The sequence below is a fragment of the Fukomys damarensis genome, unplaced genomic scaffold (assembly GCF_012274545.1).
Source record: "Fukomys damarensis isolate Sample0158 unplaced genomic scaffold, DMR_v1.0_HiC HiC_scaffold_5, whole genome shotgun sequence".
Taxonomy (NCBI): domain Eukaryota; kingdom Metazoa; phylum Chordata; class Mammalia; order Rodentia; family Bathyergidae; genus Fukomys; species Fukomys damarensis.
In genome coordinates, this window is record NW_022900917.1 from 73,438,237 (window position 1) to 73,460,002 (window position 21,766).

General features: G+C 40.1%; 1 protein-coding gene across 1 annotated transcript in view; it reads right to left on the reverse strand.

Moving 5' to 3' along the window:
* Window positions 1-21,766, reverse strand: part of Adcy8 (adenylate cyclase 8) — a gene marked incomplete at its 5' end in the record, with an annotated part of 218,698 nt that overhangs the window by 66,046 nt on the left and 130,886 nt on the right. The window contains one exon of the mRNA XM_019210479.2: window positions 8,880-9,077. Within this exon, the coding sequence (XP_019066024.1) occupies window positions 8,880-9,077 (198 nt within the window). The remainder of the gene's footprint in view (window positions 1-8,879; window positions 9,078-21,766) is intronic.

Here is a 21,766-nt window from a genome sequence, read left to right on the forward strand (position 1 = left end):
CTACATGTGGAGGCTTCAATTGTCTTAGAACTGGGTGAGTGACCTTGGGGTTTGAAATCGTCACAATCGGTCATTCTGTACTATTCTTTTGTAGATCAAGTTGGTAGATCCCACAGAATATGCTGGCTTTGTGGGACTGGAATTGGCTAATTGTTCTGATAAAAGACCTAAGTGGAATGGCTCTTCAAATCATTTGACTTTCCAAGGGGCAGTATAAAAGCAGTACTTTTACAAGGCAGTGTGAAGAATGTAAAGGAGACTCACAAGCTTGCCGTTTGAATAAGGAATAGATTTTTTTTCCCCCTGAGTTTCTTTGAAACTATCCTTGCTACCTGGAACAGGAGGTCTAAATATTTCTACTATTTTGGAACTTATTAGAGCAGCAAACACTCAAGGGTACCCTGACTCCATAACAGAATAATTTCTTAAAAAATAAGATTATGTAAATGACCAGGAAGTATCTGATTTAGAGAAGTGAAAGAGGATTCCTGAAACATTTTGGGTCACCTGGGTGGATCTAATTAAGAAATGAAGGGGTTCAATAATTCTGAATGCTTCTCAAACAAAATGTGCATTTTTAAATTATCTAATTCTAGAATCCAATATTCTACCCCCTCAGAAAGTTCATTAAGTGGGAGAGTGAGAGATTGAGCTCAGCTTGCATAATTTAGAGACTTAGCAAAACCCTGTCGCCAATTAAAAAAATAAATCTAGGGCCAGGGATGCAGCTAAGTGGTGCCATGACTCCCTCACAAGTGTAAGGACCTGAGTTTGATCCTGGTACTGGAAAAAAAAATCTAAATTAAGAAAGTGCTGGGGCTGGAGCTTAGTGTAAAAACCTTGGGCTTGATCCTCAGTGTCTCAAAAAAAAAAAAAAAGAGCAAGGTCATTCATTTTCTTTGCTTTATTTTGTTAGCCAAATGCATCTTTTATTACTTGACCAGTAATTATAACTCAATTATAAGCTGATGAGAAGAGGAAAGAAACATGTCAATGTACATGATACATTTTTCCTGAAATCTTTTTAGCATCCATTTAACTTTGATTTTCTTTATGAAAAATGGAGAAAATGAGAGATATTTTGAAGATAGAAAACAAAACAAGTATGCTAAGCAAAAGGATCATCCATCTAAAGATTCTATTATGTGGCAAAATCGTGTTTTTATGTGACTAAAAAAAGTTATATTAAATGAATGTTTAAAAATACTAAGCATAGAGCTTTTTTCATAGCAAGCACAATTATGAGAGTCATTATTAAATAAAAACCAAGCAAAATATAATAGCTGATTTATGTGTAAAAAAGTGAAAAGAGACCTCAGTTTAATTTACTGTGTATTTGGTGTTTTTAGAAGTTATCTCTTGTTTTGTTTGCTCTCTCAAACCATTTAGTCATGTAGCTAACTACCGACTACTTGAACTAATCTGCCTACTTTTGGATACCCAGATCAAAAAACGATTCAAGGAATCACCCCAGTCCCCACTGTTACAAGAGAAAGGCTGTTACACATGTTTATTTATTCACTAATTTGATTTGACATGTGCATTGACAGTAGAGGGATAGAATTGCCCTGGCTTAGTCCATCTTCAGCACAGTTCTGGGTGCTGCAGAAACACACGGTGAATTGGTTTTTACATGGCTGGACACGCATGTATGTGTGTATGCATTTGTTTGTGGGTTGAGGGGGTAGGAAGATGATAAAAGATATTATGATGATTCCAATTTTGCTTTATTTCTTCTCCAAGGTGTTTGTCATAGACATTGCTATATTTTCCCTCCCATGGTCCCCAGTGAACACATCCTCAGTCCATTCCAAACTGCATGGGAAGCAGACACTTTAAAAACTATAGACCTTTTCCAGGTGCACTAGAAATAGTCTGGGTTTGGGAGACATGGTAAATTTATTTTGAATTCCAACTCTCCTGCCTTCTTTAAATGTGAACCTTGGAAAACTGCTCCAGGCTTTCTCACTGGTGAAATAGCAAAACTAATACCCACATGAAAGGATATTGTAACAATTAAATTAAACGAGGTAACAAATATAAGATATTCATGATAGGGCTTGATATAGTCATAAGTGATTGACAAATATCAATTTCCCTGTAACAGTACTACTGCAGTTGCAATGAATCAACCTCTGAAGTACTTAATACATATGGGGTTCATTTTACCTACACAAAAACCCTAAGTAGACATTATGATGGGAAGCTCAGTGACTGGTCCAAGATCACAAACAGGAGCGTCAGTTCCCAGGGAGCAGAGGCTATGGCTTTCTCTCTTCCTACAGCTCTCAGCTAGGATGTCTGGTGCAGGGTGCACACAAGCAGCACAGAGTGAGCAGAGCAAATATTTTGTGCTGTACCAGTTGGATTGCCCAGAATCACAAGGAGTGTGGATCGAAAGATAGTCCTGGTAGAGCAAAAAAAAAAAAAATATGCACAAAAGGACCCCCAAATCCTTGTTTACTTCTTTTCACAGGAAGAAAGGCATAGCATTTGGCAATAATCAAATGCCAGATGCCTTTACAGATACCCCGTCTTTCTCGTTTTATTAGAAAAAAGTAATAATAGGTAATTTGGGATCACTGAATCATTTGGAGAAAAGTCAAGTAAATGATGCTAACCTATTTTAATGCATCGTAGAGGCATAGACGGTAACTGATTCTGTCCCACTGATCTAGAGGTGCTGATGGGAATGGCTCTCTCAATGGGTAATCAGCCCGAACTTGATTACTTTTATAAAGGCTGCAACTTTGTTGTCCTGGGATACAAGATGCAATGATGTGGCTTGTTCTAACCACTTTTCATGAAATAATTTCTTTAAAAAGTTCTAAAAAGGTGAGATATAAATGATGGGTTTAACCTTCTTACTCAGTATTGGAGTGAAATAAAAGTAATCAGAATGACAGGGAAAAGAAAGACTGTTGCATCTATAGAAACATCTATTATATGAATACAGTGTCATCTAATTTTCACAATAGTGTCTAAGGGCAGCTGATCTTTAGCATTTCAGTGAGCTCAAGCCCCTTGTCCTACATCTTCCAGACAGTGACTGGAAGGAACTGGGTCAAGTCACATTTGCTGAGTAAATCAAGTCTATGTTCTCTGTTGTCTTTTTAACAAAGACTTAACCTTTGTGAGTTACATGAACATTCTGCACTCAGGCAGCGATGACAGGAAGAGATCAACTTGTCAGTGTCCACTAATGACCAGTAAATTAATCAACAGCCCTGTGTGCCCACTTTTATTTCCAAAGTGGGATTTTTTTTTTTTTGTGGTACTGGGGATTGAACTCAGGTCCAAAGTGGGATTTGATCCAAAGTCCATTTGCTCCTGGGACCATTGTGAGACCTACAGAGATGTCCCCTGTAGGCTGTGGGAGGCCATATGGGTTCAGGTGTGGACTTGGGGACCTTCCGATATGAGCTATTCTCTGAAAATGTAGGGCAAATGATCAGCCCAAATTCCATGCTCAGCTTAAGGACAAAGAAGGGTGGAAGAAAATTCAGAATAGTAGACTAAAGAATGTTTCTCAAAACACTCAGAGTTGGGCAGGTATCTACATTTTAGTAAGATCCCCAGTGATGCTCATGTTTTAGATCTATCAGCCTACACCAAAAAGAGTGCTATGAATAAATCTGTCACAGAGACAAAAGGGAGCCTTTTCCCACAGGAAGAAGTTTTAGAATTGAGCAGAAAAGTATTTTCATTAAAAGGAAGGAAATCTGATATTCATTGATACGGTTTCATTTTAAGCCAGTAACTGCCCACAACACAGGCATTAATACCCAATCTATTTGAAGTATCTAGTAATCATATACTAAACTCCATTCAAGATGAAGAAGTTCTCTCACTCTGAGGTGGTAACCTTTCTTTTGGGACGCTAAGCTTAATGAATTTAGTTCACATCAATATTCTTATTTAATTAAACTCTCCTAAGGCTTTAAAGGTTTAGGTAAGTTTCTCTGTCCTAAAAACATCCATAAATAATGGTAATTAATTGCCTTCTCTATTCTAAATTTAATTCAGAGACTTGTTTCAAAAGAGAAGTGAGACCAAAGACTGAGAAACATCACCTTGCAAGTACTTTGAAAAGGAAAGGTCCAAGATAAGTCATCCATCCCACAGAGTGAGGTGCCTCCTTGGATAAAAGAGGCCCACAAGTCACTCAGACAAAGGTGGGCCTGTGGTAAAAGATGTGCAAGTAAGAAAAATGTAAAAATTACAAAAAAATAAGTATAGAAATCAAAACATATAAGGAAAGACTTCCAACTTCAATCACAAAAAATACTGATAAGGAGATGCAGCTTATCAAGTCATAATTTTAAAAAGTTTAGGCCAAAAAATTTAAGGCAATTCCAGAATAAATCTCAAGATTTAAAAATGCATAATCTCTTTTAATTTCTTTATAATTTTAACCTAAAGAAATAGTAACTGTGGATGTAATTTAACCATGACAATGGCACCAGAACATAGTTTATGATTTATAATAGTAAGATACTGAAAAAAGCCAAAATGGTTAAAACATGCAACATAATAATGTGCAATTACTAAAAGTAATTTGCTAAATAATGATGAGAGAAAAGCCCAAGCCAAGAAAGCTAAATGCTACATAGCAAAGCATTATATATAAAAGGGTTTATTTGTTTATTTATTTATTTTGGTACTAGGGATTGAACTCAGGTCCTTGTATTTATGAGGCAAGTGATGGAACCACTGAGCTAAATCCTTGGCCCAAGAGTTTATTTTTTAAAAAATTGCACCAATAAATATATAGGTGCACATTCTCCTGCAAGACGAGCATGAAATATGCTAAAATGTTAGCAGACATTATCCTGAGTTCAAAGATCAAAAGAGAAGATTACTTTCTTCTTTTCTCCTTATATATTTGATATAAACTTTTGTTAATGAAAACTCATTCTTTTTTAAAAATAAGAAACAAGGCAATCTCATTGTAGCATTTTGCAAATACATCATTTTCTACATCTTTTTACTGCAGTTCCAATTTTTGCTCACCTCTGAGATTGGTAATCCCCTTTGGAAAATGTTTTGGTGAAGAAGAGCAGAGAGAGCTGGGGATTTAGCTCAGTGGTACTGATGTTGCCGACTGCCTCACAAATGCAAGGTCCTGAGTTCTATCACTGGTATCAAAAGAAAAAAAAAAGGGGGTTCTTTCTCCTGACCCATGATTCTGCTCAGAAAGTCCTTATGATGTTTCTGGGAAGTGAAAATGTTGAGAAGCACTAATTCCAAACTGGCTTTCTGTCCCATGACTTGTCACATGACATCACCCTGGGGGAGTTTGGAGAGTGAAAGGAGATGCCACTAATAATGACACTAGGAAATAGAACCTGCCGGTTCTGAGAAAGACAGTGCTTCAGGTTGCCATGGTCAGAGGAAATTCAGTCAACTTGATGTGGAACTGTCCTGAGTCCTGATATCACAACCAGCAAATAGAGAAGCAGAAGTGTGTTGTCCAAATTTGGCTAAGCCACAGGAGTTATGGGCATGCTTTTCTGAAGGTTAACCTGAAACATTATTGGAGGGGGTGGGCAGGAGAGGAATGAACCATCTCAAATTCCATGGTGGAGAGTGAGCAGAACACCAGCCTTCTCTCTTGATCCTCCCCTGGGATGGGTCAGATAAAATCTAACTCAGGTCTTTGGATCTTAGTTTGCAAAAAATAACCTGAGGCCAGTCATAGGGGGCTAGGCAGCATTTTTCAATCCCCTGAACTTTTGTTTATCTTATTTGCTCAGCAAGTACTTAGCATTGTGAAGTAAGTAAAAGTCTTGTTCGCATGACATGTTGTTAAACACTCCAGTTATTATTAGCCATGACTAAGAAATGTCTGCATATTTCTGAACATGTCAATGGAACTTTGTGTTCTCTAGTTAACTTGTAAAGGTATGGAGGAAAACAACCTCTCTTATTCACATATTATTTTACTGTTCAAACAGCATGAAGTCTTTGCTTTCCTACAAAAATGGTAAGGATATAATCATTGTTTTCACATTTTTTAAAAAAGAAAAGAAGCCCTTATGGTCCAAATTTGCTCCCAAGTAGCAGGGTAGAGCAGTGGAAAGAAAATAAATTTTGTAATTATAAATATGTAGGTATTTCAATAATTTTAAGGTGCACACTTCTAATTAGCATGTGAAATTTTTGATAAAATGTGCACTGCTCTATCTCTGAAGTCAGAACGCACTTTACTATCAGAGGTTTGCAGTTGCTTCTGCTGGACACCAGGTGGCAATGTCAACCCAGCCCTGCTTTAAATTAAATGCTCTTCCTAAGCGTTTTTTTTAAAGATTGCATTCAGAGTGTGAATTCAGGCAGCAAACTGATGCAGATTCCATTTGAAATTTAAATCGTGGTGAGCTTTTCCCCTTCATCTAGTCAATATCAGGGTGTAGGTGTGTGGGTTTCCCTACCTCGCTGGGTGTTCTTTCCCCCTTGTTCATTCCTACCATGTAAGCTTGACTAATGTGTGTGTATGTGTGTGTGTGTGTGTGTGTGTGTGTGTCTGTGTGTACACGTGCATGCACGGACATATACGTTTTCTCTTAGATGTCTCATATTGGGTTATTCTTTCTGAGTGTTGAATAGAAAATAGGGCTTCTTTCTGCTGATGGCACCTTACAATCAGTGAAATACGGGGGTCAGACTTTGATCTCCATGATCTTAGCTTGATTCTTGGAACCTAAGTTTTCTCTTCACACGTGGGATGGCAATGTTTCTCACAGTACCACAGAGTAGCTGCAAACAGGTGATATTCCAGATTTCTGGAATCTTATGATTTAAGAGCCCACTTTCTTTTTTTTTTTTTGCACTGGGGATCGAACTCAGGACCTTGCACTTTCAAGGCAGGTGGTGGAACCACTGAGCTAAATCCTCGGCCCTTAAGAGCCTCATTTTTACTTTGCTAAGGCTTTAAGACCCTTTCCTACTAAATCTCTACCCCTATCTCCCTTCCTTTGCTCTTCATCTCATCCAAAATTCATAAAGGAGAGGGTGAGGATAAACAGTACTGTCTCCTCCATTCAAGAACCAGGGAGAGCAAGTTTTGGGGATTTCAGGTGGAGCCGGTAAACAACAGCACTGGCTCTGGCATCACAGATTCCAGGACCTCTACTGACAGTGTGACTTTGGGTGGCCTTTATTATTATTTCATTGAGTATCAGTCTCATAATAGCATTTCCCTCTGTTGTCACTTTGTATAGACATCATAGAAATAGTGCCTTGTACTTGGTAAATACTCAATATGTTACTTATTTCATATTCCTCATTCAGCAGTAACCCAGTCCCTAGTTGGAAGCTCAGAAGAGGAGTCTCCAAGGAAAGTCTCTGTGACACGGGAGAGCAAGGGTTTTCTCAGGTGCCTGTAGCCCTCACCATGGGGGAACCTGTGTCAAGTAGAGCACATGTTACGTGATGCATAGTTGGGCCATCAATGGGCAAGTCCCATGTCCTTTTGTGGACTTGAGCTGGCCATAGAGATCACCTTCATACACACTATGCCTCCCATAGGTGTAGTCTTGCCTCACTACCACAACTACAGATTAAATGTGAACAGTTTTAGATAGAAGACACTAGAAACTATAGTCTGCCTGTGTTAGTCCATTAGAGAAGCAAGTATCTTGTTAGTAGGAATGAAGAAAAAGGCTTTGTCTAGCTCTGGACACAAGTATCCACATGGGCTGATTGAAAAGTTTTTGCCAAACTACCTTGCTCGTTTTCCTAGCTCTTTCCACAGGATGACCAGGAAAGAGAATGCATTTAATTTGGACCTTAGACCCTTTGTTATACTGCGAATAAGAAAAGAACGCCTGCTATTTTGGAGGCATCCAGTAAGGCAAAGCATTTCTGAAGTATGATTAATTCATAAACACAATGATTTTGCATTGGGAATTGCAGGCAGAGGTATTAATTTTGGAGTTTGCAACCTGTAGGTAGTCATCCCAGAAACTCACTGGGAATGGTGCTTGTGCACCAAGGTGTGAATTCCCCAAGCTGAGGAAGGCAGAATCTCCCAGGCAGCTGAACAAATTCTCAAAACGATTGTTCACTGGAGCTTTACAGAGTACTGGATCAAACTCCTGAAATTTTCTTGCAAATTCCCTGCTGTTCTTGCCTCCTGCAGACAGCAAACACCTCCTGTGCTCAGTCAAAGAAGGTCTGTCAGTGGCTTTTATGAGTGCAAAGGAGCAGCCCCCGTTAAGCACAGATAGCAGCCTTTCTTGTCAGCCTCCTTTACAATTCAGGACTGTGTTGGGCAAGAACACAGGAAAAAGTATAAATATGCCATCACCATACTGATCAGTTTGCCTAATCAAGACATCACTCTGGAGCCCTTCATAGTAACCTGAGAAGGCACTTTCATTGTCCTTATTGCATGGCAAGGGATGTATGCTCTGAGAGGTTATTTCTGTTATTGAAGGTTACATAGTAAGGAAGTGGTGAAGATGAATTCAAACTTATTCTGTATCCAGGACTTATCTTCTTCCTCCTAAACCTAGACCAGGCTTTCTGAGCCAGCCGATGACTTGGACAATTGGATGATAGACATCTAAATGCAAGAAAGGTAATGTTTATCACTAATGCTTACACTGAGTTATTAGGTGGAGGAAGCTCTTTGGATGCTTACTGTGGACTTCATCAGTCGAGAGAAAAGCTGTGGCTCTCTTCTAACCCAGCATCTCCCTGCATAGTCATCAATCTACTAATGATTTTGGAAGCAAATAAGAAAGGACAGTATGAAAGCAAACCTAATCAAACAGCAAACAAACCCAAACCACATCCCCTGGGTGCTGTCTCTGCGCCCAAGAACATTGACAATCGTTTACTTCAGAAAAAGAGCCAGTATACAGACTCAGCTCTACCTTGTGCTCCAGGCTGGAGTCTTTAAACATCAGTGAGAATGGTTTGATATGTTCTCTTCTCAATTTATCGCCACTCCGCAAGTCGATGGTATGTTCTATTCTCTTGTTAATTTCCTCAGGCCCAGACTGGACATGCAAAGCTTGTGCAAGATGGTTTGGAAGCAGATTTATTGAATTTCTTGTTAGGGCAGCCAGAGTCTAGGGGGAAAGCACATGCAAACACAATAAACCTGCTAGTCCCCTTTGGATAAAAAAAGAAATGCAATGTCTTTAGATCATGTCACATTGCAAACAGTAATAGCATTCCATGCAGTTGTATTCAGTGAAACCTACAAAATTCGATTAGTTAGAATTTGGGTCAGAGAAACACAACCTGGCAAAGTATCACGTCAAGAGGGACACATTTGCTCTATGTAGGTGCACTGAATTCCTTTGGTTGAACCCTTAGGAGAGTAGCTGCCTTTGAGATGTTCCATTATAACCCTTTCTCTTACCAGGCACATCCCGGGTATGAGAGAAAGAGAACCAAAGACATAACGGAAAGTAAATGCATCCAAAAAACCCACAAAAATGGTCATCTCCCACCAAGTTAATTCCACATTTTCATGTGCTCTTTTATTTAGGGGTGGTGGGGAGTCCTGGGGGTCTCTTAGCTTGCATTTTTTCTTAAAGCATTCCTCATAGACCGAACAATCACATGTGCCAGGGTCTGTTCCTCAAATCCGATGGATATTATTAAATTTTTGCACTTCTCCAACATATCCCTCCCCAGGGTAGACCATTATATATCTATATACTTATATAGATATATGTGCATAATTTTATTTAGGTCAAAAATGCAAGCAGCCTTCCACTCTTTCATAGGGTCACACACAGCATGAGGTAGGGAAAGGCACAACCACCATAGCTGATAACTGGGTTTGGGTACGTGGATGCAGAAATTGCATTGGCTTCTGAGGCACAGCAGGTTGGCAGGGAGACCTGTCTCCTGGGAATCAGGTGGCTGGCTCTAGCCAATGCAATGCTCATTCACACCTCCAGTTTGAGACAGCTTCTTTGACATAACAGGATCTGAAGATAGGAAGCCTATCCATTCTCCTGACAGTACCTCGAGGGGAGGTAGAAGAAGTGGTGGAAACTCCCTACCTCTGTAGGTACTGTGTACGTCTGCTTTGCTTGGGAGCCTCTCAGCTTGGCTGTGTGAAAACCCAGGCTAGACTAAAATGATATTATGCCATCATCAACAGGGCACCCTGTGAGGCAATGGGGGACCTTGCAAAGCCTCCCGCCTACACCCTTCATATATCCAGAGACTTGGAGAGAGTTCAATAGTTTTCATCTTACCTGAGGTGAATCAGACCCACTGTGGGTGGGACAGAGATGCAGTAGGGAGCTTTGTCACGCAGCCTAGTAGCTAAGGATTCTCCCCATGGAATAGTTGGACCCTTCCCTTTAACCTTCATGGAAATAGCCAGTGTAATCTAAATTCGACTCCTCTAAAGAATTCCATAGGACTGCCTCATCACTGGTAACATTTACAGAAACTTTCTTCGCCAGCCCCAGGATAAAGGATGGAGAAAGTGACATATATATATACTCTTAGGGCATGGACATGGTTGATTTCAGCTCTAAGGACCAAGGAGACTACCACAGAGAAAAAGATAGATCTTTGAAGGAGCTGTGGCAGGAGGAGAGGCAAGAAAGACTAAAGCAGAGAGAAAGAAGCAGGGACCAATGTTGCGGAAAATCGAACAGCAAGATCCACATAAGGCCAGAGGGCTTGGGCTCCTGAGAACAAATGTGATTTATGCAGCACTGTCGACTGGCAGCCACTTGGTGGAGTTCTCATTAGTTTCATAGGCAAAAATTCTTCCCAGAAGAATTTCTTTAAAGAGGGCCAAACTTTTATATCTTGGAGAGGAGGTGGGAAGGACCTCCAGGCTGCTCTTGTCTGAGGACCCTTTCTGGCTTAGGTGCATGATCATCTTCGGGAGACCTTGGAGCTGGAATCTAATGAAAGGAGATGAAATGTGCTGCAATATCTACGTACACTCGTAGGTAGGTATCCCTGTCACTTTCTATAATTTTAATGCTCTTATAGCTTCCCTTCTTCGAATTAAATTGAGCTATCTATTCTGCCAGTTTCGTGTGCCTTTGGTGGCTATACAACCTCTGGATTTCACAGGGCAGGGAGCTACAAAAATATTTTTAGGGCTGATTTAGTTAAATCACAGTAGCAGCAGCATCCATGATAGCAGTGACGACCCCTGCAATTCTGTAATATGACCATTATTTCTAATGTGACTGATTTTTTCAGCAAAAATTATATAATCTCAGAATATAATAATCCTTCACACCAGGTATATTTAACTGAATGAACAATTCCCTGGTTTGCCCTTATTTTTCTCCTCATACTGATGGGAACTACTGTTTCATGGGACTGGTGTGCAGGTCTTGGCTATCACATGACATAGGACAGTGATGCAGTGTTTCCTGGTTCCCTGTGCTGAGTAATGTGTGTTTATTCCGAGAGGATTCTGCTGCCATTGGCCACTTTCACAGGCAGAGATCATGAACTTGCTCCTGTTCCAGCTTCCCTGCTCCTCACCATTTTCTCCTGGCTGGCTGAATGGTTGCCTCAAAGGAGAAGAAATTTGGAATCATCTCCCCTGTTCTTTTTCTTGTAATACATCATAAATTTAAAATTAGTATATGTTGGCCATCTATGTCATTGTGTGAATGTAAACTAGTACTACAATATGGAGTAGTATGGAGATTCCTCAACAAATTAAACACAGAAATTGCAATCAATCCAGCTATTCCTCTTTTCACTATCTTCCTGAAAGAATTAAAGTCTTCACATCACAGTGACACATGCATACCTGTATTTGGAGCAGCAGAATTCACAATAGGTAAATTATGGAAGTGGCCTATATGCCCACTGACAGATGAACAGATAAAGAAAATGTGGTTTACATAAAAATAGAGTGCTATTCAGCCGCGAACAAGGCTAAATTTGAGTGATTTGTAGGAAAGTGGATGTATCTTGAGACCACAATACTATGTGGAGTAAACCAGGCACAGAAGGTTAAATATTGCATCTTCCTGTTCTTCATCACTGCTACTAGGATATAGATACTGTCTGGGAAAGAGAAATGGTGGAAAAATCTTGTCTTGTCCAAGCAGTGACTTTTACTCCACATAACCATATTCCCCATATTGTAGGAGGGTGATCAATTCTCAGCGGTTATTTTCTTACCATTTGCTCCTTCAAGTTCTTAGGACAATTAAATGCCCTGCTTGACCAGCAGTCATTCTAGCACCCGCCTCCCCTTTTCTAGGGTTATATCCTCAAGGGAAGCTCAGCATGAAACCCAGCAGGCACACATTTGGAAGGGCCCCGGGGAAGTCCTCGCTTTTAGTGAACTCCCAGTGCACGCAAAAGGTACTTGTCTAGAGGAGCAACTATGATGTGGGATTATTTGTGATACGCTATTTGCCAGTAGTGAAGACTATGATTTGGTTATGTGTTCAACTTAGTGGGAGAATGCCTGCTAACATGGAAAATCCATATTCCGATCCCTTAGCAGGGATCATTGTATGCAGCCCTGAGAAATGCATGTGGTGTCTGCTTTGCTTATGTAGACTCACACAGCAAAGGGCTATTTTTAACAGAATGCAGCTCTCTCTTCTGATGACTTGCAGCACCAGTGTTGGTCTAGATTGGGTCAGGTCAAAAAAATAGCTTAAGCTTTCAAATGTAATCCTAGACTTAGACTGACTCCACACTGTTGAGACAGCTCACTCACATGAACAACTGGCTAGAGAAGAAGAAAGACAAGTGATTGAAATGGAAGGAACTGAAAAGTGCCATGAGAATATTTGACTATAATATAATGAATATCATGTAATGTATAATTGAATACCTATATTCAAATACACATTTCACCGCATAACTGAAGTAGATATTTATATGCAATAGTAGATACGTATATTTATTTATATTATCTGGTGTTTTTAGATACTTGGAATATAAGATTGGTGTAGCAATAATTTTTTTATTCTTTTATTTTATTTTTTTGTGAGAGGGCCTGGCTTTGAAGTTCAGGCTGGCCCTGAACTCACTGTGTAGCCCAGACTGGCCTAAGATTCAAGGTGATTCCCCTATGTCAGCCTTCTGATTGCTGGGATTATAGGCATGAGCTATCATGCCTGGCTTGGGGTAGACATATTATAAATATTTTGTGTTTATACCTATAAATAGTGTTATAACCTTATAAGACATAATGCCATTTGCTTACTTTGGTGTTTTAGATACTTGGATGTCAGAATGACAAAGCAGAAATGTCAAAGTTTGTGGCAGAGGTGGCCTGTCATGATTCATTTTTACAAAAGATGTTGCAACTCCTCAATTCAGCATAACTGAGATCCATACTCTTGGGTATTTCAGAAATTACTTCTTCCCTCATAGGTGTGTAAGGCATCCAAACCCAAAAGAGGACCACAGTCCATTCTGAAGCGAAGTTTGAAGCTGTAAGGTCTTGCCTGTGAAGCTGAGAGTTCTAGTAAAAATTCCAATCAGGGGGCTGAGTCACCTTTACAATCTGCATTTAACTTGGGTGGGGCTGTCATGGATCCTTTTAGACTCATCATTTTGTTTGGCACATGAAACTTCTCTTTGGGATTCACCTTTTGCTAGGAACCCATGAAAACCCACTTCTCCTACTGATTCAATCCCTGTGTGGATGGCCATAAACCTTGATGTTAGTTAACCAGCTTGTTACAATGAATGCATTCTTCCCAGTCAGATTTCTGGTAGAAATCTTAGATAAAATCTGGGTTTTTTTTAAAGTAAAAAATAATTTAACCCTGTTATGGAAACATACATTTCACTCTCAAAACACCCCCGCCAGCACCCTTGTAGATACTGTGATCAGTTTACATAGTTTCTGTGCCGAAGGCTCTGTTTCATTACAGAGCCCTTCTAACTCTGACATCCGAGTGGCAGATGCCTCACTGAAAGTTCTGCATGTTAGTCCATTTAAGAAGCGTGGCATGCCGGAGGCTGAGGCAGGAGGATCACTGTGAGTTCGAGACCAGCCTGGGCTACATAGTGAGTTCCAGGTCAGTCTCAACTACACAGTGAGACCCTGCCTCAAAAAACAAAACAAAACAAAAAGTGTAGCTCCATTGTTTGTTTACTGTCGGTCCTTGTCACTATTCTCCTTGAGACAAGGGACTTGAGCCCTTTTGTTTGTTGCCCATGGCTATGCCAGTGCCCCATGCTTTGTAGCCGCTCAGTCCATGTTTATTGCATGAATAAATTCTTATGTCCTTCTGATGGGACTCATGGTACACATTACTCAGATAAAGGCACCACAGTTCTGCAAGATTGAGACTTCTAAACTCTACATCCCCCAAGGTTTTTGACAATAAAATCCGCCTTCAGTTTAAGTCACTTCTGCATATTCAGTGGGATATCATCTAGGAAACAGTGCTATGAAGCTCTTACTTGCTTTTCTCCCACAGTTTTGCACCTGGCCAGTTTCTGATGTCTGAATAAAATCCATTTATTTCTCTCCGTGTGGCCACCTTCCAGCATTCTGACTTTTCTGGGTGAATGGCTTTGGGTTCCCCAATTGGACCACAAGTGACATGGCTTTTCCATATCACACACTGCTTTCTCGTTTGTCCATGCCCTATGTGAATGACTCAGAGAATGTCAGGTCCAGGGCAAATGATATATGACCTGCACTGGAGCTCAGAAAATGGACACCATCTGATCTGCTAAGCAACTATTCCACTGTTGTATTTTATGCATCAGAATGCATAGCACCTGGGTGCACGTCCTGATCCCACTTTAAAAACTGATTGGTACATCCCCTCCTCCAGGAAGTCTACACAAGGCCTACACTTGCCCTTAGCCCACTTGCTGTGAATTATTGTAATCATGTGTTTCTTTGTTCCCTCAAACTCTGGTCTCACTGAGGTCAGGTGCTAAACCTAACCCACTACTGAGTTTCTAGCACCTGCCACCATTGCTAGGTTGTTCATAAAATGTATGTGTAGAGTGAATAAATCGATGAGCAGAGGACGGAGTGCCTCTATGTGAAGATTTTCTCTAGCACAATGTTTCTGGTCTTCTGCTACCAAAGTTCCTTGACTTTTTTTCATTCTTTCCAAAGTGGACTGTAAATTTACAAGTATTCTGGCTAATCAAGCTGTATGAAATAAAAAGCTCTTTATTGTTCTATCATCCAAACTAAATGCCTAGTTTTTTGACTGGCATGAGTTAAAAGGCACCACCACGACAGTTGATATGCCAGCCAAGAGCAAGATCCATTCAGGGCAGCCTTAGGAAGCCTGTCAGTGTGAGGTCTTTTTCAGATTGCTTCCCTGTAACATAACTATTTCTCATCATTGACTGCAAGGGCACCAGAGACCACAGATTAAAAAGTGGCAACCTTGAGACTTTTCTGGGACCAAACCCTAGACCAGTGATGATGAACCTTTTAGAAATTGAGTGCCCAAACTGCAACTCCAAACCCAAACCACTTATTTGTTGCAAAGTGGCAACATTGCAATTAAACCTGAATGCTTGGTTGCTGGGCCTATGTCAAGGCGATTTCGCTGTTGAGCTGGAGAGGGCTCTGTGTGCCTGCTATGGCATGTGTGGTGTAGGATTGCCACCATTGCCCTGGACTAGCTTTGGTGTGAATATTTCCATGAGCCAGCGTGCAGAGGAACATTGGTCATTAGTGAAAGAGCTTCGTCTTGTCTTAGCCCCCTGGGAGGGAGATGCAGCCGTCTGGAGATTCAGCTGCAGGTACCTGTGATTGCAGTTAATGGTGTGGGTTGCCTCACTGCTGATACAGGAAGGATCTAGGCAAGATTCCAAGTCCAGCAGGCTCAGGACACAGCTACAGGGATTCCTCCTCTTATGCCTAGAGGTTTCTTGCTGCAGGTGCTAAGCACTGGAGTCCATATCCTGAAGTAGGGTGGGCAGAGACTTCCTTAACATGATCCTGGAGCATTTCCTGTCCCTAACATGGAGGCTTCTCTAGGTCCAATTCAAACTTGCTCCTTGCTGGGTTTAGATTGTGGGAAATGCAGAGATTTTATCTTTCAGTCCTTTATGACTTTTTATGCCCCAGAGGACACAAGAGAAACACTAAACCTGAACCAGAGCATCCCATCTGCACACATAGAGCTGTTTATTTCTTTACTGTTTATTAAAATCCTAATCCAACCATCAGAGAAGAAGGCTCCTACTTTTTAAAAGGCTATTTTGTGACAAATTTTAATCATATATAATTATGTGCTGCCCAGTGATGCTATGCTATTGCATAAGTTGGAATAACTGAGTCGAACTAATTTATGTATTCATCATCTTATGTACTTATCACTTACTCTTTTTAGAAAGCTCACTTCTGGGGACAATTTCAAGATAAGATAGTCTATGGCAGTTTGTATTTAGGTCTCAGGAAAAATGCCTGGTCTGTTTCTTTTTTTTTTTTTTTGTGGATCCAGGAATTGAACCTAGGACCTTGCCCTTGCCAGGCAAACGCTGGAGCCACTGAGCTAAACCTCTGGCCCCATGCCTGGTATTTTTTTAAAGACACAATTATTGTTTTTTTTCCTGTAATATGGGGAGGAGGAGCAGAGATTTACTTGGATATAAAATGCAGTAATTTTTCTGAAAGAGAGTGCAAAGTATCATTTGGAGAAATATTGACTTAGGTGACTCTCGGGGAAACAGCTATACTGAGTTTCTTAGAACTTGCATGTAACAGTTTTTTTCCTCTTGGGAGAATAGAGTTGGTAGCAAACTGGACCATTCCTAAGAACAGGTAAAACAGTCAACTTCTCTGTCTGTTCCAAGAGAAAGAAATTGTTACATCCAAATTATCTGTTGGATGCATTTTAAAAATAGGGATTCTATTTACTTTTTTCCCTTCTCTGGGTATTTATGTTGACACCATGTATTTTACCAACAAAGCAAAGGAATATCTAATGAGATCATATGGTGGGAGGAAGTCTATAGGATCCTGCCTTGGGAAGAGAATTTAAGTTATTTTCATAATAGCTCCATAGTTTCTGGCCCAGGAAACAAAGTAACAAGGGTCAGAATATTCCTTTGATGGCTGAAATAATAGGCCCTATGTATCCAGCAAGCCTTCTGGACCCCAGCACCACTCTAGCTGGATTTCCAGTCTCCAAATATAAGCAAACAATGCAAGTCCACTGGCATCACTATTGCTTCCCACCTTGAGGTAGAACTGAGTGTTCCTGAATATTGTCTGCATGTTACATTTGATGGGGATTAAAAGAGCTGTGAGATACTTTGATTAGCCTTTGGCACCTTGTGTTCTGAAATTCCATCTCTCTATGATGAGAGATATAAAACAGGGATGGCAGGGGATTCCTAGTTCTGGCTGATTTCATGGAGGGCATTTCCTAGTTTGCTTTTCATTTGAACCTCACAAACTCACTCTTGATCTTCTAAACTAGTATTAGTAAACTGGGTCAATAAAACAGCTTATTGGTTTGGGTTTGAGGTCCAGGAATACTTAAGCACAGTGCTAGGCTTTTTTTCCATTAAATGCCTCAGTCTTCATCTCTTCCTACTGGAATGGGGGTCATGGCTTGGGCACAGGCACACTGGACCTCATTGGGCTATTTGGCTGTGATGCGGACAGGTGGTCATCCAGGCTTCAACTTCCAGGACCAACCACAGTTCCTGTCTGGCAGAGCTCTCTGGATAGGAAGACTCAGAGCCCTTGGATTTTGTTCCCAATCCTCACCTCAGCAAGGTCACTAGGAACACATGTTTTCTAACATTGATTCAGGCTGGCCCAAGAAGGCTTCTTGGCTGTTCATTTCTTCATTAGCTATTCTTTGATTGTTTAATACTTTGGATCCTTCAGAAAGAAGATCCTAATCTCTGTTGGGAAAATATGATTATACTTGAGTTACTTGGGTCATTTTTAATTAAAAAATTGTTAAACTTCATGGATTTGGCTGAAACAGAACTTGGGACATCCACTTAGACACAACTTCTTTGAAGCTACATGATTGGAAGTAAATTGTCAGCTGATGTTTTCACTTTTACATCATCACATCCCTAGTAACATGTGGAAGAGATTTCCAAACCCCGGCCCTGACTTCTTCTTGGGGCTTGGGTAGTACAAACATAAGGGTAAGGTCTGACCTAGGGAAGGAGGCAGGATCCCTGCTTCATATGGATTCATGGGGGCAGAGCAACTGAAATTTCACTGCTTTATAGGACAAAGGATAGGTGTGAATCAAAGGAGCCCAGTGAAATGACTGGGCCAAAATCTCAGAGGCTGTGGCTGGACAGGTGACCATTATCCTACTGAAATTGGATGACCATGGGCTCACATCCTGAAAAATTTCAACTCAGGAAATAAGAAAGCAAACATATATCAGGTCCTAGGTCATTCAGGTACTTGAGAACGTCAAAGATGTAGGATTTTCAGATACATCAATGCCTGGCAGAAGTTCATATAGGTGTGGTTGTGTGTATGTGTGTGTTTTCTTAATGGGGATTTGGAGAAATTTAATTATAAGAATCACTTAAACTTCAGCTCCTTTGTGGCTCCGAACTAACTCACTTAGCACATGATGATTTAGATCTGGCTTGCCCCTCAAAGGATCGTGGGTTAGACATTTGGCTCCGATTGCAGCAATATTAGAGGCGGGTGTTTGGAAGACAATTAGATTACAAGGTGGTCTAACTGCATGGGTAGACTGATCCATTCATGAATTCACAATTTAATGACTTATTGGAAGGTGATAAAACCTTAGGAGTTGGGAATAGGGTGAAGGGAGCAGGTCACGGGGCTATGCTCTTAGGACTACATACTGTCTCAGGCCTGTCTGTCTTTCTGTCTTTCTGTCTGTCTGTCTCTTTATCTCATTTCTTCCTGTCTGCCATGAAGTATCCAACTTTCCTCTGCCACAATGCTTCTTCTTTGCCATAATCTTAAAAGTGAGCTAGTCAACCATGGATTGAAGTCTGTGAAACCATTGGCTGAAATAAATCTTTCTTACTTTGTCTTTCTTGGGTATTCCATCACAGTGCCAGGAAGTTGACTCACACAGCATGGGAGAGAAATATTATACCTTTAGTTGCTGATAAATTGCTCAGGTTTGTGGTTTTACATCTATCAGGCTGAAGTTTTTCAGACTCCTATTACCCAATAAAGTAATAAAATTTAATTAGTAATGCTTTTCTTAAATTTCTTCCAAAGAACATATAAATTACTAACCATAAAGTATCCATCCTCTCCTACTGTTTGCCATTTGTGGAAGGCAGGGCGAAATTGAGACAAAAAGCAGCCGCCCATTAGAGTCAACCTGTTACATCTTTGGGAGTGTGTGCCAGTCACTGCATCTTTTAACCTTTCTAATACACAATTTTCTACTGTAATTGTCTAATTCACTCAGCTTTTCTGGATTGTTATCATCCTGAATGCTATTTCTGAGCTGGTTGCTTAAGAATGCTGCTACATTTAAGTCCTCCCAGGATATGAACTCCTGAGTGAGCTGAATTATACATGGTATGTCCAAAGCCCTGGCCTCTCATGGTATGAAGACATCCTTTGAGGGACTGAGTTTAATATCAAAGCCACAGCATGGGAGAAACATCACCAAATCTAGTCACTCATGACCTGAGCATCACAACAGTGGTTTGGGGATCCTGGACAAGAGAGAGAACTTTGCAAAAATCTTCCATGAGGACTGCATACTTCCCCTGGATAAGCACTGCAACTCCTTTCTAACCCTAGGTGAGGTTAAAGATAGGTTGGTGTTTAAAAAGCTTCTGCACTGCAAAAGAAACTATCAACAGAACTAAGAGACAACCTCCAATGTGGGAAAAAATTTTTACCAGGTACTCCTCAGACAAAGGACTATTATCTAGAATATATAAAGAACTCCAAACAATCAGCCCTCCAAATATAAAGACCTAATTCAAAAATGGGCATCCGAAATGAAGAGACATTTCTCAGACAAAGAAGTAAAACCAGCAAGTAAATACATGAAAAAATGTTCCACATCACTGGTCATTCGAGAGATGCAGATGAAAACACTGAGATTCCACCTCACCCCAAAAACAATGGCTGCTATCATGAAATCAACCAATAACAAATATTGACGGGGTTGTGGGGAGAAAGGAACCCTTCTCCATTGTTGGTGGGAGTGCAGACTAGTGCAACCACTATGGAAATCAATATGGAGATACCTCAAAGAGCTGGGACTAGAGGTTCCATTTGACCCAGCCATACCTCTCTGCTGGGTATCTTTCCAAAAGAATCATATCACATTGATATATGTGCGGCTATGTTTATAGCAGCACAGTTTGTAATAGCTAAAACTTGGAAACAGCCCATTTGCCCATCAGTTGGAAATTGGATAAAGAAGATGTGGTTTTTCTATAAAATGGAATACTGCTCAGCCATAAAGAATGAGAAATTAGATTCATTCATAGGAAAATGGATACATATTGAGGATATACTCCTAAGTGAAACAAATAAGTCACACATGTGTAAATACCGAATAGTTTCTCTGATGTGAATAAACTGTAATAGTACATAAGATCCTAATGAGATAATTAACAATGTGAAATAGGAAGAAAATGGCTAAAGGTGTAGGAAAAGTGGGAAGAGCAGGGGAAAGGGAATAAGGGGAAAGAAAAAAATATGAGAAAATAAAAATATGGAAATAAAGTATTTGTAAATAAGGAAGGGAAGAGTGGGTGAAGGGAGGGCAGGGAAAAGGGGAAAAAATGAGAACCAAGACCTGTCATGTAAAGGTACAAGATCCCAGTAATGATTGTAACTGTACCGTATACCTAAAATATACCAATAAACTCAATAAAAAGAAAAAAAAACAGATTGGTGTTTAAACAAACAAAAATATTAAGTGTCTTTGCTGTGGCTGGGAGTAAATTACCTGAGAAGGACTACATGCCTTTGTTTATGCAGAACAGTAATCCTGCTAGGTCGTGGCATGTGGGCCACTTTACTGTAAGCATGATAAAGGATCACTCACACCAAATGCGACTTTGGAAAGAAAATACTCTTATAGATATAAATTCCACTATAAATCCCAACAATGTCTCTGGTTCCACAAAGAAGGGAATATTCACTGATGTACCTCACTTGAAAAAAAATGTTAACTGTGGTCGATTTTCAGCACAGTCACCTAAAAATTGGGGGCCAGGATTATTATAAAGTAACACCCAATTTTTTGTTTTCAAATTGGAAAAATGAGGAAATATGGAAACATTCCATATTTTTGCTATTTCTCTTTCCTACCTGTTTTCTCCTATTGAAATTATCATATATTTACTATTACATATCTAAAATACTGTATATAAATTTATCGATTCCTGTTTGTCGGCCTACAATTTTAAGATGTGCAAACAACTAGTCAATTCCTAGTGAAGAAAGAGCCCAACTAGTTTTAGAAAAGTTTCACCCAGTTACTGCTCCATAGTAACCACAGGCTATATATGTGTTTGCCAAACAAAATGGACATTTTGAGATCTGTAATTCTATAGGGGTCACATCTACCTTTGTCTTTTCCACCTGAGTTTATCTCAGGAACTTCAGAGACAGGAAGGATAATGAGTAAAAGTTAATACATCTAATTGCTTACTTAATCCACTCAACACTCCCTGGAAGACTTCAAATCTACTTGCTTTTCTGAACAAAGTGAAAAACCAGATGCCTGTAATAACTTTCCCTGACTGCACCGAGCTGCTGTATTGAGAGTCAGGGCTGAGGGAAGCCTGGGGAGTCAGAAAAAGCTGTTACACACAGCTGGACATCAGGGAAATTTCTAAAATCTTCCCTATTCTT